At 37.0% G+C, this 16,902-nt stretch overlaps 1 protein-coding gene across 1 annotated transcript in view; it reads left to right on the top strand.

The window, feature by feature from the left end:
- The window catches only part of MAN1A1 (mannosidase alpha class 1A member 1), a 201,697-nt gene that overhangs the window by 55,503 nt on the left and 129,292 nt on the right, over positions 1-16,902 (top strand). The window contains exon 4 of the mRNA XM_004450482.5: positions 8,643-8,723. Within this exon, the coding sequence (XP_004450539.2) occupies positions 8,643-8,723 (81 nt within the window). The remainder of the gene's footprint in view (positions 1-8,642; positions 8,724-16,902) is intronic.

Below are 16,902 nucleotides of genomic sequence, written 5' to 3'. Positions count from 1 at the left end.
AAACAGTATCAAACTGCCACATTCCACCCTCTGAAATTCCAAAAGGACATTACAGTATTCAAAAAACCTTATTTCAGTAACAATACTAAGTACAAAATCTTATCATTATCAGCTTAAAGAAAATACAGTTTGTCTTGGGGCAAAATCCCATCGGCTGTAGATCTCTGAAACTTACAAAATCATTTATTTGCTTCTAATACACAAATGGAAAAACAAAGGATAAACTTTTTTGTTACCATAAGGAGAAATTGGGAGGGAAACATGAATTATGGGTCCAGAGCAGTTCAGTAAACCTGCAGAGCATACTTCATTAGATATCAAAGTCTAAGAGTTGTTCTTAGGTGATGGTTTCTTCTTCCCGGGGCCCTGTGGGGATGCACCCTTTCCAGAGGCTTGCCCAACAGCCATTTATTTGGTTCCACCCTCATCAAGCATCCGGGTGGTAACCAAGCTCCAGACCTCACCCTCCAAGAGCATTGGGGTGATGACCACACTTTACCCAATCTCATGGTTAGAGTCTTAACCCCCCTAGTACAGCAAAATGAGGACAGCATTCTCCCTAACGTTTAGCATATAGGCCCAACCCTCTCAGAGCAACAAGTTGGCAACCTGGCCTTCCCTAAACCATGGGGGACAAGCCCACCCCTCTCAAATCTATGGGGTGGTGCTCTCAACCTCCCTAATCCCAGGGAATGTGCTCTTATCTTCTCTGGACCCTGGGGCAGCAAAACTCTTCCTGAACAGCGGGCGGGAACATCCACCCTTTGAAATGCTGGGCAAACTCATCCTCTCTGTATACATGGGTGGGGTTCCTTTCTTGGCACAAGGTGATGTCTTAATTCGAGATCTCAGTTTCCATGGTTTTCCTTTTAAAGTTGTTTCCCCTTCAGTCTCTCACTTGCATGCCCCTTTCAGTTGAAGCTAACGGTGGTTTTGTTCATACAGCTCTCTCAAAAAGCTTGTTGGTTTAGCATGCAAGAAGCAGGGGTCCAAATCATCAGATAGTAAGACTTTCCAAAAGTCTTTCCTAGATAACTGCATCTTCAATCTTGATTTACAAATTCCAAGCTTAGTTAAGTCCTCAAGTGAGGCACTATCATCTTGGAGCTTGATTTCCAGAGGCTTGGAATTTCCAGAATCAGGTTTTTTTTGTGTGTTTTTTGTTTTTGTTTTTGTTTTTTTGTGCCCAACAACTCAGTCCTCACATTATCTCTCTTGTCTTGCATTTTACTATAAGCTTCAAGGAGAAGCCAAGCCTCAGTCTCTGAGTTTATTTTGGAAGGTTCTTTGGCTAAATGCCCAGGCTCACCATTTTCAAGTTCTGTCTTCCATAAACCATCAGGAGTTAATCTTCCTAAGTTCTCTGTTAACTTTAGAACACGGATGGCCTTTCCTCCATTTTCCAATAATAGTTTCATCATTTACTTCTTCTGCATCATAAAAAGTCTTTTCAATGCCTTCTAGGCCTTTTCTATTAAAAATCTCACAATTCCTCCAAATAATATCCCTTACCCATTTATAAAACCATTCCAGCATTTTGGTGATTGCAAAAGCATGACCCACTCTCCGGTACCAAATTCTGTATTAGTCTGCCAGAGAAGTGCTGATGCAAAATACCAGAAATCTGTTGGCTTTCATAAAAGATACTTATTTGGGGTAGAAGTTTACAGTTACCAGGCCATAAAGCTTAAGTTACTTCCCTCACGAAAGTCTTTTGCCAAGTGTTGGAGCAAGATGGCTGCTGACATCTGCAAGGGTTCCGGCTTCCTTTTCCTTCTGAGGCTCTGTGATCCCAACTTCTTCCAATATCAGCTGTAGGTTGGAATAAGTCTTGTCTCTCCCAGGGCTGTTTCTCTTCTGGGCTTAGCTGGGATCAGCTGTAGACTATCAGGCTAATGGCTTATCTCTCTTTCCAGGGCCTCTGCGGTGTCTAGTGGAGCCTTCTCTGTATGCTCTAGGATCAAAACTAATTCTCTGCCTTGTTGTTTTCTCCTTCTGATGTGGCCCAATCAAAGCTTTAATCATCATTTAATCAAATAAGTGCAAAACCTCTGAATCCAATACAGTATGCCCAGAGGAACAGACCAGTTCACAAATCCAGTATTTATTTTTGGATTCACAGACAATATCAAACTGCCACAGATCCTTCCATGAGAAATATTGAAAAATATCCTTATCAATGAATTTTTCAGAATATATTGAAATTTTCTTCAGGTAACCATTTCTTATAGAATCCCTCCATAAAAGTCAATGCTATATTAAAACCATTCTTAAAAAGCATTTTTCTACATTGAGGTAAAGTGCTATGTTGGTATGCAGGGCAGAGCTTTGAGAATGACAGAGGCTAGAAGGCAAACTTGTTCCAAATACTAAAAGGGTATGGTGACTGACTTTTGGCCAGCACCTGGGTGTGCCTTTGACTGGAATGAGCACCACATGTTTTATAGATAACAGAGGAACAGGTGACAAAAGTGACTTTTTATTTTCTAAAGATCTCGACTGTTTGCTTATCCAGGAAAATGCCACCCTATTTCTCAAGAAAAGAAGCTGTAGGGTTCCCTGTTAGAAGGATGTAAATTGACCTCAAGAAGCAGCTATGGATCTCCTGAAATGCTTGAATGAGTACTTGGTTTAGGTCCAGAGTTTCATCCCATAGAGCATGAATGAAGTGACTTTTGCCTTTGTGTTGCTCCTGAAACAGGTCTGTTTTGGAGCAGCCATACATCCCCATGGATCAGATTAACTAAGTCATTTATCCTGTTTAATGGAGTTATTCAGTATTTTCCATCTGAATGCTAAGGGATGCCTGCCCAGAGTGATGATTTAGGTTTTGGCTATATGGGGATGCTAAGCTATTCTCTCTCTAGTAATTAGCAGTAGATTGGCCTGCTACTTGAAAGCCCTTCTGGACCTGAATAGTAAAACCAACATATTAGCATAGAAATAATTTCCTACCTTTGTGGCCCAGAGAATTTATACTTTGTTACTCTTAAGAGATTTATCATGTTACTTAGTAACTCAGAAACTTAGTTACTTAGAAACTAAAAGCTGCTAGAACACATCATTACACTGCGTTACACTCTTTAATATTGCAATTTAATCTATTAAGCAGACTTTTATACTTACTGCTAATCTTCAAAATTTAATACAAGACACACTTTGAAGTACCATTTATAAATAAAATGTTTGCTAAGTCTAGAAATAGGCAAGGCTTTAATCAAAGGTTTTAAAAAGTCTCATATTCCCAGAATGTTTCTCAGTAAGGTGAAGCATAGTCACAGTGTGGGTGAGTGGTGGAGCAGTTGTCATTAAGCGTGGTTACTGCACTGGATTATAGTGGGGCAGTTATTACTAAAGCTTGCTTGCTTCTTAATGTTTGATAGTAACCTGAGAAATCCCGACTTGTAATTCATTGAGGGAGTGGAAGAGGGAGCTTGGAGAAATAGCTGGCAAAGCCACAGCTTACGAGTTCAGCGCTCAGAGAAGAGTCCTTTTTGAAAAAAATCTATTATGCTTTCAGTTCACCCTGAAGGACTTGAAGTAAGTAGTTTCATAAGAATTGGGAGCAAACACTCAAAATAGAATTAAAATATTTCTGAAAATAAAAGTTCTTTCCCAGGAGTCTTTTTCAATTTAATGAAATCAGATCTGTTGTGTGGGGTAGAAATAAAAGATGAAAATTAAAGAGAATTCTGGCATAAGTCTGATTTTAAATAATTATCTTAAGCTTAAAGGTCCAGAGAAGCAACTCATCTAGGTCTCAGGAAAGCTCATGCCTCCATAGTGCTCCAATCAAAAGTAAATTGTGAGTCTAGAATATAGGGTACTAGGGGATGGGGTTGGGTAGGGAATAGAGAGCTAAGACTTAAAATGTACACTCTATATTTGGGACAATGGGAAAGTTTTGGTAATGGATGGTGGTGATGGTAGCAAAACATTGAAAACATAATTACCAGCACAGAACTGTGTGTTTGAATGTGGTTCAAAGGGGAGTTTTTAGGTTGTATATATGATACTAGAATAATTTTTTAAGAAATCAATACAACGGCACGATACAGTGAACCCTATGTTATGCCATGGACTATAATTAATAGTACAATTATGAAACTGTTCTTTCATCCTTATAAGAAATGTTGCACAACAATGCAAGGTGTTAATAATAGGGTGGCATATGGGATCCTGTATTTTATGCATGATAGTGCTATGACCTATAGCTTCCCTAATTCAAAAAAAGTAAATTGTGGTTGAATCCATTCCAAAGTATAATAATTCTCATGATTTAGACAATAATTTTACTCAGAGATATATTAAAATAGATCATTTTATAGATAATTTTGATGAATAAGTTTCTTATAAAAATAGTCTAATAAATTTCTTGGAATTATTTAAAATATTGTCTTATATGAGTAGATTGGTTCTTCAGGCAGGCATTTTGAATCAGAGCTCAAGTGTCCACTTTCTCCATTGCCCAGATAGGGTTAGGATTTTGGGCCCATGGGCTCATGATATGTTATTTTGCAGGAAGCTATTCCCAGTAGAGAGTGGAGCATAAAAGTAATTTTAAGAGGGGAAGAAGCCATACAAAATAATTTATAGAATTTGACTCTTTTTTTCTCTTTTGGCAATATTTATTACTTTATCTCATAGTTTTACATGTATACACAGTAAGTATAGAGCATATAAAAGAAAGGGATAAACTTTAGGTCAGAATTATCAGTCTAAGACACCCATGACAAAAGTAGAAATTAGTACTAAGGCCTGATTTTTTCATCATCTTTTAGAATAACTTTATTTCAAATTCAAAAAAATAAAATAACAGAAGAAGGCAGCTCAGCAAGTTATGGAAGTATTAGTCCTGAAAAGTTCTGTCCAGGTACTTATATCTCATCTAATTCCAACTACTAACTCAATTGTTCCTCTAGTGTTCAGAAAGACACACCAATGAACACAGATTAGTTAAGTGTTGTTCTTAATGGAAAAAATGAAGAAATGAAAAAAATGCTTAGTCATATTTGTATCTCACAAAACCAAACCCCATGTTCTTTATTTTCACTTTAGCGTTAATATAGTACTAAATTTATTTGCTACAAAAACATTACAATGTTGTTATTAACTAGACTATGTATTACATTAGTTATATTCTTCCTGTGTATCACCACATTCTTTACACCTTGTAAAAGAAAATCCCCGTATTTATCATTAGCCATGATCTTCATCTACTGCCAAAATCATTGTTATACAATGTTTGAATTTAGAGATGGGTCTGGTTAAGCATTTTCTTCTTTGATTTAATAGCGTTAGAGAAGTGAATTGAAAGAACAGTTTCTCCAGTTCAGATCTTCTTATGGGTAGGCCTTTAGCCCAAAATTTCCAGCCTCCACTTGCTTATCAGTTAATAAATGCATGCAATATAAACAAAAAGTCTGGTCTACTTCTCAAACAAGCACTTCACATATGTCTATGTGTTAGAAGCCACAGAATGCATGCAGCATGTTCCTGGAATGCAGTCTTACTTAAAGATTTCAGAGGGAAATTAATCTTATATCAAAACAAACACAGATGGACTTTACTGCAAAGTTCACATGATTTGTTAGGATAATTTACACAGGATTTTAGAGTTACAGGCTTCCTTGGGCTCCCAACTCTATACACTTTCCTTTTCCTGTCCCAGCCCCTCCTCTGTCGTTAAGGTAAGTTAGACGAAAAATTTTAAAGCTTCTTAAAAGTCTCTACATGAATATTAATAGAAATATTCTCATTTAAGCTTAATATTATTGTAGTGGAAACCTGAATAAGAAGTGCCTAAAACCCTCAGACTGTAGAAATTTACTTGTGAGAACCCAGATGTCATATAAGTATAGTATATCAAAGTCCCAAAAGAAGTTTGGTCAGGATACCATATTCCAAAGGAGAGTTTTTAGGTATTGACAAATATGACCACCACGAGGGTCAGAGTAGTTGTATTTGCATTGTGGAATTTAGAATAATATGATTCTAGAGTTTTTGGTTTTCCAGTAACCCCCATGGAAAGGAGGCTATGGTTTATTTGGGCTGAACTACTCCCGCACAGTGATAACAGCAATAGCTGTCTATTGTCTTACCTGTGCCAGGTACTGTTCACAGTGCCTGCCGTTCATGGACTCACAGTGCCATGTAAAGAACGCATTATCCCTTTTTGCAAATGAGAAGACCAAGACTCAGAGAGAGTAAAGTGACTTGCCTGAGATGTCGGGCTTAGGCAGCTCTCAAACCAGCCTTCATTCTCCTGTCTTTCTGAGTCTAGGTCAGTATTTTCATAATCTGCTACCTAGTATAGGCAACCAGTTTATTACAGTGGGAGAATTTTTATTTTCTTGGCCTTTTTCACCTAAGGAGAGAAGGAACTTGATAAAGATTTAGGTCAACTGTAAAGGGAGACTTAAAGTCTGTAAATTTCAATCTTCTGGCTAAAACAGAGTATATTCTAGGATATTAAAAGAGCTCTCAAATCAAGTTTTCTAAATAATTTAGATTTAATTTTGAAAAAAAAGGAAGAAAGAATTAGATGGGGATTCAAACATAGTTCTAGTTTTCAAGAAGGGGAGGACGGTGATTCCTGAGCAAGAATTTTAAAGACAAGTATACAGCAGTCACTGGGAACCTGCCTAGATTAACAAGTCTGACTTGCCTCTTGAACAGGCTCACTGTAGTAGTAGATCCACGAAATTCAAAAGACAGAGGAGCTGACCTTGAGCATGGCACCTCACAAGGTCACCTCTCAATTACAGACATCACAAGATTATAAACAGATTTAGGTTCTAGAATACATAACTGGATCAACACCTGGTTGAACAACTGTACCCAATACGTGATTGATGTCTAGCTGAAGATATATTTCTGCCTGTTTGACATAGCTCAGTCCTCCATCTTGAAATAATTTTTATCAACTGTCTATCTGGAGGACCTGATTAACCAAAATTTTCACTAGATGAAGAGAGAGTGCATATCAGATAAACTTATAGCTAGAATAAGATTATAAAAATCCTCTTAATGGGCTTCAATAGGCAGAAATGTGAGGGACTGTTCTCAGGTTTAAAAACTCTAAAACACAAGTACATATTGAGGCCAACAGGATTTGAGGGTTTAAATTTATTAGATTTTATTATTAGATATTATTCTTAGGCAAAAGAAATATAACTGTGTGAGCCAGAACAAATTAATGGATTGCCCTTTCTTTTTCTGATCAGTAATTTTTTAGACTATAAAAGTTTCTACCACTACATATATAATACTCATAGCAATACACCTCAAAGACAGATTGCACCCATGTACAATGCTTTTAGTCACATTCTAGTAGGTGCATGTTGTAAATCATGAAACATAATTAAATAAAGTCACCAAAGAGTCTTATTTTGTGATGCTTTTGCTTAACTCTGACCCAGTAATTCTCTTTCCTACCTAGTTTCAGAGAGAACATGTGGAAATAAAATTAATGATACAGGGAAGCGGACTTGGCCGAGTGGTTAGGGCGTCCGTCTACCACATGAGAGGTCCGTGGTTCAAGTCCCAGGCCTCCTTGACCCATGTGGAGCTGGCCCATGCGCAGTGCTGATGCATGCAAGGAGTGCCCTGCCACTCAGGGGTGTCCCCCGCATAGGGGAGCCCCACATGCAAGGAGTGCGCCCCATAAGCAGAGCTGCCCAGCGTGAAAGAAAGTGCAGCCTGCCTGAGAATGGCGCTGCACACAATGAGAGCTGACACAGCAAGATGACACAACAAAAAGAAAGACAGATTCCCATGCCACTGACAACAACAGAAGCAGACGAAGAACACGTAGCCAGTAGACACAGAGAACAGACAACTTGGGGGGGGCGGGGGGAGAAGTAAATAAATAAATCTTTTAAAAAAAAATCAATGCTTGACACATAGTAATTAGTTCAAATATTGGCAATAATTATATATTTATATAAAGAGACTTGGTGCATTATCATGTCAATAAGTCTCAGTTTCTTTATCTATAAAATGGGTATAAGAATAGCAATTACTTCATAGGCTTAGTGTGAGGATTAAAGGACATAATCTATGTAAAGACATTAGCACCGTATCTGGCACATTATAAATAGTAATACAGGAAAGCTGTTATTTATCAAATAAGAGCTGTTTCATCAAGATATAACATACATTAATATTATAATCTCCGTTATGCAAAGAGGAAATGTCTTATCAGGTGTGATCATCCCAAACCACAGGTAGAAAGTTGGAACGCAGAACTAGAACCCACATCCCCCAACTTCAAATCTTATTCGTATTCTAGCTATCTTCCCTTACTATGATGTGAGAGAAATGCTAGAATAATGTTGAGCTCTACTAGCCAAAGTGTAAAGACCCCTTACTGGCCTTTCAGGACAAAAAAGCAGGCAAGTGAATAAAATAGAGGGAGAACACAGAATAGAAAAATTCTATGTCTCAATACTATTTATGATCTACTTATGTATTTTTTGATACCATTAAAAGGAAGAACTAATTTTCCTTGTATGTAAATCCCTCTGGTCAAGCACATAAAATGTAAACAAAATTTAAATATTTAATACATTTCTCATAATAGTATTTTCCAAATTGTGTACTATCATTATATATGAACCTCCTTTATTTTGTTTCCATAGAATGCTGAAATTTCTGTTTTTGAAGTAAATATACGCTTTGTTGGTGGACTGCTTTCAGCCTACTATCTGTCTGGAGAAGAGGTAAGAGGAAAAGTGGAACATAAATGTGAATTATAATGTGGAAAATTATATTTTTGGTAAAATACGCCTTTGTGGTATAGGGAGAGTCCATTGAATTTTCATATTTTAATGGACCTATAGCTTACACCAATTTTTTAAATAATATGCACTAATAAATGTGCAATCCAGGGAAGTTTAGCCAAACCTGTTGTCAGGGGATATTAAGCAGTGTCTTTGGAAGTGCCTGGTCCATTATATGTTGTGTGTGGTGTGATTACAAATATAAATTACATACACCTATGGACAAACTAAAGCTGTTAAGTAGTGTCAAGCTTGTCAGTGAGTCTTTTTTTCTTTAAAAGATATTTTATTGTTCATCTAATGTTTGTCTAGCAAAAACTTTTTAAAATGAAGAAAGCATGGCAAGGAAAATATAAAAATTATTATGTTTAAGAAATTAAGGGGGTAAGTGAAATACTCAGCTTTTCGGTGAGGGTTCCTATAGGCAACCTTATGGAAAGTGCTTCGGAGCTCTTCCGGGGTGGAACCTTAATTAATTATCTGCTGCTTGGAGCCAAGAGGAGTATTTAATTTAACTGCCCTTGACTGACAGATTAAGGGATTTTATCTCATACTCATAAAAGAACACTGGTGCTATTTCCTTGAAAAGTTTTGGACAACTTTATGAATAATATATATATATATATATAAATCCACTAAGAGTTGTTGGGATGGACTTCACCTTAATGTTAACACTGTTAAAAGCTGATGTCAAGGAAAGACAGCCACATATTTCAACTGCATGCCGCTCAGATTTGCATTAGCCTTGACATTCTGGCTGAAGGAACAGTAGATCCTACCCAATATAGTGATTTATGTGTTTCAAAGCTCCTTCCAACAGAACAATAAATATTTAATGAGAAAATCTGCTTGACTTTGTTCCCATCTCTCAGGTAGTTCCCTGGGCCATTATAAAACAAGCCCCCCTTATCTTACAGTTTCTCTCTCTTTAGATTTTATTCTACCATGGATCTTCTCAAATAATCTAGGTGACTTCTCTATTCCCCTCTATCTGTCCTGTTTAAGTGTTAGATTCTGTTCTTCATTATGGACTTGGGCCCCTTCACAGCCAGGTAATGAGGCCCTCTGGCATGTTATACCTCTTTATTTCTTTTTCCAATCCCAAGTAACTTCATTTGCTCAGTTTTGCTTAGGGTAGACTTTGCATTATACCAAGGAATTCACCTTTTAAAAAGTTAGTTACAATGAACTGAAATGATTTTGGCTAACAGGTGCCTGCTTTTAGAATACTTGTCTTTGTTTGAGCATCCAGAGCCTGCATGTTCTCATTGCTTTTGACATGGCACACTTAGGATGACCTTGCTTTTAACTTTTTCCATAATGTATATGGAGGTGAGACAGTTTGGAGGAAATAAAAACTGCATCCTTCTGTGTCTGGGCTCAAATTAGAAACTTTAAAGGTATTCTGCAAGAAAAACAAATAAATCGTTTCTTATAAATATGCTTTGTATTTAATTAGAATTTTTTTTAACTCATAACAATGTTTTAAGTTCATATGCATATATATGTGTGTACAAATATATATACTTATAGATGTATAGATTGTAGATACATATGTATAAACTTATCATTTTATTTCTTATCTATAGCTATGTGTTTATATAAATATAATGCCCACAGATATTATAGTTTGCCTATAGATAAAATAGTTTGTCTAGGAACTTGTAAGGATATTTTTAAAATCTGTATTTACATAATTTAGTAAACAAAACAATACAAAGAACACCTCCCCTGCAAATAACTATTCCTTTAGTATATTTACTTTGTCCTTGTTACTGTACAAGCATTGTTTTTATTATATCTAGATTTTCTATAGTATTTTAATTTTTGTGATGAAAAGATATTTAGGATATCTCTTTTCTTATATACTTTTAAAAAATTAATTTATTGAAGTATATCACTTATACATAAACATACATAAATAATAAGTATATAATAATAGTTGTGAACCTACAAAACAAACATGTAACATCATACAGGACTCTCATAACTCACTCGACCACCAATAACTTACATCGTTCTTAAACCTTTTTAACTAATGATTAAAGAGGATTGTCAAAATATTACTACTAACCAGAGTATTTTTCCCCCAACCAACCCTTTCTATCATTTATATATGAACATACATAAACAATTAAGTGTATAGTAAAAGTTGTGAACTTACAAAGCAAACATGCATGACATCATACAGCGGTCCCATACATCAACCCTCCACCAACACCTTGCATTGTCATGAGACATTTGTTACAAATTACAAAAGAATTTTGTCAAAATATTACTACTAATCATAGTCCTTATCTTACATTTTGTGTGTTTTCCCCCAACCCACCCTATTATTATTTTTTAAATATATTTTTATGACGAAAGTTGTAAATTTATAAAACAGTCATGCACATGTGCAGAATTCCCAAACAATACTTCTCCATCAACACCACACTGTGGTGAAACATTTGCTACAAACAAGATAGTATCATCTGATTGTTACCATGTCTGTAGTGTACATTTGGTGCACATTTTCCATACTGCCTCATTATCAAAACACTACATCTTTTGCATACATACAAGAATATTATATTATTACCGCTAACTATAGTCCATAGGTCACTCCAACTGTATTTTTCCCATGCTTCTCCACATTCCCAGCACCATGCAGTAGTGATGTACATTTACTCTAGCTCTCAAAGGACACTCTTGCATCTGTACCATCAACCACAATTCTCATCCACCTCTTGGTTTACTGTGCAATTCAGTTCCTAGATTATCTCTAGCATTCTGTTAATTGGCATTTACATACCTAGACTACCATTTTCAGCCACATCCCTATCTATACACTGTTACTATGTGTTACCATCTACCCTATACATTTCCACAGTTTTACAGTAAAGTTAATTAAAACTTCTACATACATTAAACATCAGTAGTGCTCTCAGGTCTCTCTTATCTCCTTTAAGAATCCACCACCAACCTCCAGGTCTTGAAGATATTTTTCTACAGTTTCTTCTAGAAGTTGTATGGTTCTTGCTTTTATTTTTAGGTTTTTGATTCAGTTTGAGTTAGATTTTAGATCAGGTGTGAGATAGGGGTCCTCTTTCCTTCTTTCAGCTATGGATATCCAATTCTTTCAGCACCATTTGTTGAATGGATTGTTCTGCCTGATCTGTGTGAGTTTGACAGGCTAGTCAAAAATCACTTGACCATACCTGTGAAGGTCTGTTTCTGAACCATAAATTTGGTTCCATTGGTTTACTGTGTCTGTTTTTAGGCTAGTACCATATTGTTTTTACCACTATAGGTAGGTATTATGATTTAAAGTCTGGAGATGAGGGTTTTCTTTTGCTTTTTATGATGTTTCTGGCTATTCAGGACCTCTTATCCTTCAAATAGATTTGATAATCATGTGTTCATGTTTTTTTTAATGCTGGTGGAATTTTTATCAGGATTGCATTGAATCTGTATATCAATTCGAGTAGAATTGACATCTTAATGATATTCAGTCTTCCAATCCATAGGCATGGAATGTTCCTCCAGTTATTTAGGGCTTTTTTTATTTGTTTTAACATTGAGTTGCAGTTTTCTGAATACTAGTGCTTTACATGGCTGGTTAAGTTTATTCCTGACTATTTGAGTTTTATCTGTCCTATTTTATTTTCACCACTCTTTTGACACTTTTAGTTACTTTTATTGATATACTCTTCATTTCTAGACTGACTTCCAGGCCACTCTGTCCTGTCTTTTCTTTTCAGGCTCTAGCACACCCTTTAGTATTTCCCGAAAATCTGGTCTCTTGCTTAGAAATTCTCTAAGTTTCTTTTTATCTGTGAATATTCTAATATCACCCTCATTTTTGAAAGATCATCTTCCTGGATATAAGATTCTTGGCTGGAAGTTTTTCTCTTGTAGTATCTTAAATATATCAGACAACTGTCTTCTTACCTCCATGGTTTCAGGTGAGAAATCGGCACTCAGTCTTAATGGGTATCCCTTATATGCATTATTTTTCTCTTGCTATACTCAGAATTCTTTGTCTTTGGCCTTTGATATTCTGATGAGTATGTGTCCTGGAGTTGGTCTATTCAGATTTTTTCAGCTGGATATACATTGTGCTTCTTGGACATGGATTTCTATGTCCTTCAATAGGGTTGGGAAATTTTCTAACATTATTTCTTCAAATATTCCTTCGGCTTCTTTTCCCTTCTTTTCTCTTCTAAGATACCCATGACATGTATGTTTACACACCTTTTGCTGTCATTTAGTTCCCTGAGACCTTGTTCAATTTTTTCAATTCTTTTCTTCATCTGTTCTTTTGTATGTTCACCTTCAGAGGCCATTTCTTCAAGCTCACTAATCCTATCTTCTTTCTCCTCAAATCTGCTATTATATGATTCCAGTGTATTTTTTATTTCATTTATTGCATATTTCTTTCCCATAAGATCTGTTATTTTTCTGTGTAAGCTTTCAGATTCTTCTTTGTGCTCATCCAGTGTCTTCTTAATATCCTTAATCTCTTTAGCCATCTCATTGAATTTATTAAGGAGATTTGTTTGAACATCTATGATTAGTTGTCTCAACTCCTTTATGTCATCTGGAGGCTTACCTTGTTCCTTTAACCAGGCCATAGCTTCCCGTTTCTTGGTGTGGGTTGTAATTTTTGTTGGTGTCTTAACATCTGGATTACTAGAGTATTCATTCTGGGCGCAGTCTTTCTCTTTAGTTTAGGGCTTCCTGCTCTTTCTCCCTTGCTGGTTGTGCAGTAGGAGCCAAGGTTGTAATTGGGTACTACAAGCTGTGGAGACTCAAGTTGCCCTCATTGCCCCAGGGACCAGTGAAGCTTCTCCCAACTTTCTCCTTTGCCAGGGGTAGGGACAGAGTCACAGTTGCGTGGAATAATCCAAGTCATGCAGGCCTAGACTGTAGTTGTCCAGAAAGACTGATGAATCTTCATGCCCCTTTCTCCCCTGCCTGGGGCAGGGATGGAGCTGCAGGTGTGGGCAGCAGTCTATGCAGTGCAGGTCCAAAATGACCACAGTTGCCCTGGTAGACCTCCAACTATTCAGTCTGTGCCAGCTAAAGGTACCTGTAGCTATCTGGACAGGCTGGTGCAGGGCCCGTCAACCACTTCCCTGCTAGAAGCAGGGGCTGAAGCCTAGTCTAGGGCTGCAGTCTGATCTGGGTGAAAGAAACTGGTTCCTACTGACACTGTGATTTTAGGTCAGCCAGGTTTCCCTTCAGGCTGTGGGCAGAGTCAAAATGGCAGCCACCGGCCTTTTTCTGACTGAGCTGATTCACACCCCAGCTGTTCCCAGGGTTATACCTTAGCCAGCCAAGTCTTCCAATCAGTAACCAAAATTGGCAGCCAACCATCTCCTCCTCCCCTGTTTTTGGGAAATGGAGATTCCAATTCCAGCCACAGAATAGCTCCTGGGGTGGCTCATGATGTGAGAGTAGGATAATCACCAGCCTCAGTGCCTTGGCCATTAATTTCCCTGAGCAGCTGGCACAGGTCCCCCCAGCTACCTCCCTGCCAGAGGTGGTGCTGGGGACTAACCTAGAGCTGCAATCTGACCTGGATGGAAAGAAGCTGGTCCCTACCAGCACAGTGATTTTCAGTCTGCTCTGCTTCCCCTTGTGCCAGGCACAGAGTTAAGATGGCAGCTGCCAGCCTCTTTCTGACTTGGGCAGGCTCAAACTTTAGCTCTTCTCAGGATTATATATATACTTTAGCCCACTGAATTTACTCATCAGTAATTGAAGTTGGTGCCCAATCGTCTCTTCCTTTTGGAAAGTGGAGCTTCCAATTCCAGCCGTGGAACAGCTCCCAAGGTGGCTTGTTCCTCCAGTGGAGGATGGGCACCGGCCTCCATGGCGTGAAGAGCTCTACTTATGAGTCTTCTCTGCAAATGGGCAGTCTCTTTCTTTCATTCCTTTAAGGATATTGCAGGATGCTCTCTGGCCTCCTGGAGCCACCAGACAGGTACTTCATCTAGTTCCAGATAGCTTTGGGTGTTTACTAACTGCCCTGTAGCAGGAGCTGACTCTAGGAGCTCCTTATTCCACCACCATCTTGCTGGTTCTCTTTCTTTTCTTACGTACTTTTCTGTGTTTCTGTAGACTACATTTTAATTGTAGTTCATATAGATAAGTCTTATTAGCAAATTTTTTCCTTAACCATCCCCTAAATGTTGGATAGTTGGATGATTTCTGGGTTTTCCCATATTTTGAATAATTAGCTATAATCAATAAATACTCTCTAAAGTGGGATTGTCAGGTGAAGAGTGACTAGAATTTGTTGTTTCCAAAACATCTCCTGCCCCTTCCTGGTTACCTTGTCACTGACAATTGCCTTTCATTTTATCAGTGCAGTGAGGGGAACTGCTATAAAAAGTGTGATCAGGAAAAATTATTTCACCCCAGGTCTGTGATTGAGCTGTTTGTCTCCATATGAAAATGAAAATCCGTGCACTCATTTAATAGAAAGAACATCAACATGGCAAAATTACAGTAAAATGGTGTCAGATCATTGATGCAGTTCCATACCATACTTTTATGTAGAACAAGGAATTTATTAATGGAGTCTAGGAAAAGTCATCTTCCTAAATTATCTCATAGAAGGGCTACGAACAACCATAATTCAACATTGTGATTTCATTACTGAGATTCAGAAGTATTTTTTAGAATATCTTGTAAATCACTATCAGACAATTTTAGACCCACATTTATATAAGCACAAAATTCCTAAGTTTATTTTACAGAAACAGAAGAGGAAGTATTGCTATGTGTTACTTGCTTTGGGAAAGTTCTAGTTAGAAACACTGGACAAAATCAAGAATTCCTATGGCATTCTATATTACCAAAAGAATAATAGAATCGTGAAATATCTGTAGAAAATAAGACTTTTTAAATGTAAACTTTGATTATAGGCACATACTGAAAACTTTAAACTGCCTTAGCTTAGTTCAAAAATTTTGCAATAACATAAGGAAAGTCTCAAGCTTCAAGATTTTCAGACTATATAAAAGCTCAGACTGCCACAGGAATTACAAACAGAGAATGGAGATAAGATGAATACTAAATAGGAACCATCAGTATGTGAAAAAAAGAGAGAGAGAGCAGTGCTCTAATATAAAAGCTGAAGAGGAACTAAATATTAGAAGGCAGTATTAATAGAATAATAGAATCTAGAAAATCATTACCTAAAATATGTTCTCTAGACTGGTAATTTCATTTGATATAAAAGGATAAATAGGATTCCATGATAAAATAAGTTTAGAAAAAGCTACATATTATAGTTTATCTTGTAGTTTTTCTCAAAAATTCACAATGCCCAGAAAAAGAAACTAAATTTACTTCTCTTTTTCCATACTTTAATAACTGTACCCTCCCTTTTTTTTGTTATATATAAATATAAACATATATTTGTATCTGCTTTATAGCAGATACCATGGCTATTTTGAGCAGAAAGAAATTTCAATAGGACAGTGATGCCACAGAATCAAGGGAAAGGTTGCAGAACAAATTGTCTCAAGTTGTCACAGAATATCTCTATAGCTTTACTATCACTCAGGGGCATTCTATGATGAATAAGCACAGGCTATTTCTTCTACCCTTGTCTTACTCTGCTTAAGACAAAGTTCTAGGAGAAAGAGGCCAATTGGCAGAGTTTCAGTCTCACAGGAGGTTCCTTGAGGTTCTTGAGGAATAAAAGAGAGGATATGGTAGAAGAAGTTGTCAGCAGGTTTTGGATTCATTGTCCTGAGAAGACTGAATATAATGAAGTATAGATAATTCCTGAACAAGAAATTGTTGTGTGGAAGGGTAGGGAGTATAGAATCTTGGCAGCCAGAGATGGTATAAGTTCACTAGTCAATAGTAAGATTGTCAGAGGGCATAGACCAGCCATATAAAAGCTGATAATTTAATGAAACACCTGAAAACTTTCCCTGATTTGAATATTCTGTAAATTAAGAGATAACATTTAGAACTACTAGGATATTTAATCCTCAAAGCAAACTTTCTAATAGGTTTTAAGCTCATGAACTAGAAAAACAAAAAGCCAACTACAGGAAACCAAAAGGTTTGAAGAACAAGCTTTCAATGAAAAGATAAGAAGGACATCTGATCC

This window comes from Dasypus novemcinctus, chromosome 11 (genome assembly GCF_030445035.2).
Source record: "Dasypus novemcinctus isolate mDasNov1 chromosome 11, mDasNov1.1.hap2, whole genome shotgun sequence".
In the NCBI taxonomy this organism is placed as follows: domain Eukaryota; kingdom Metazoa; phylum Chordata; class Mammalia; order Cingulata; family Dasypodidae; genus Dasypus; species Dasypus novemcinctus.
The sequence above is the reverse complement of the archived record's forward strand: the minus strand, read 5'-3'. Positions and strand labels throughout refer to the sequence as shown.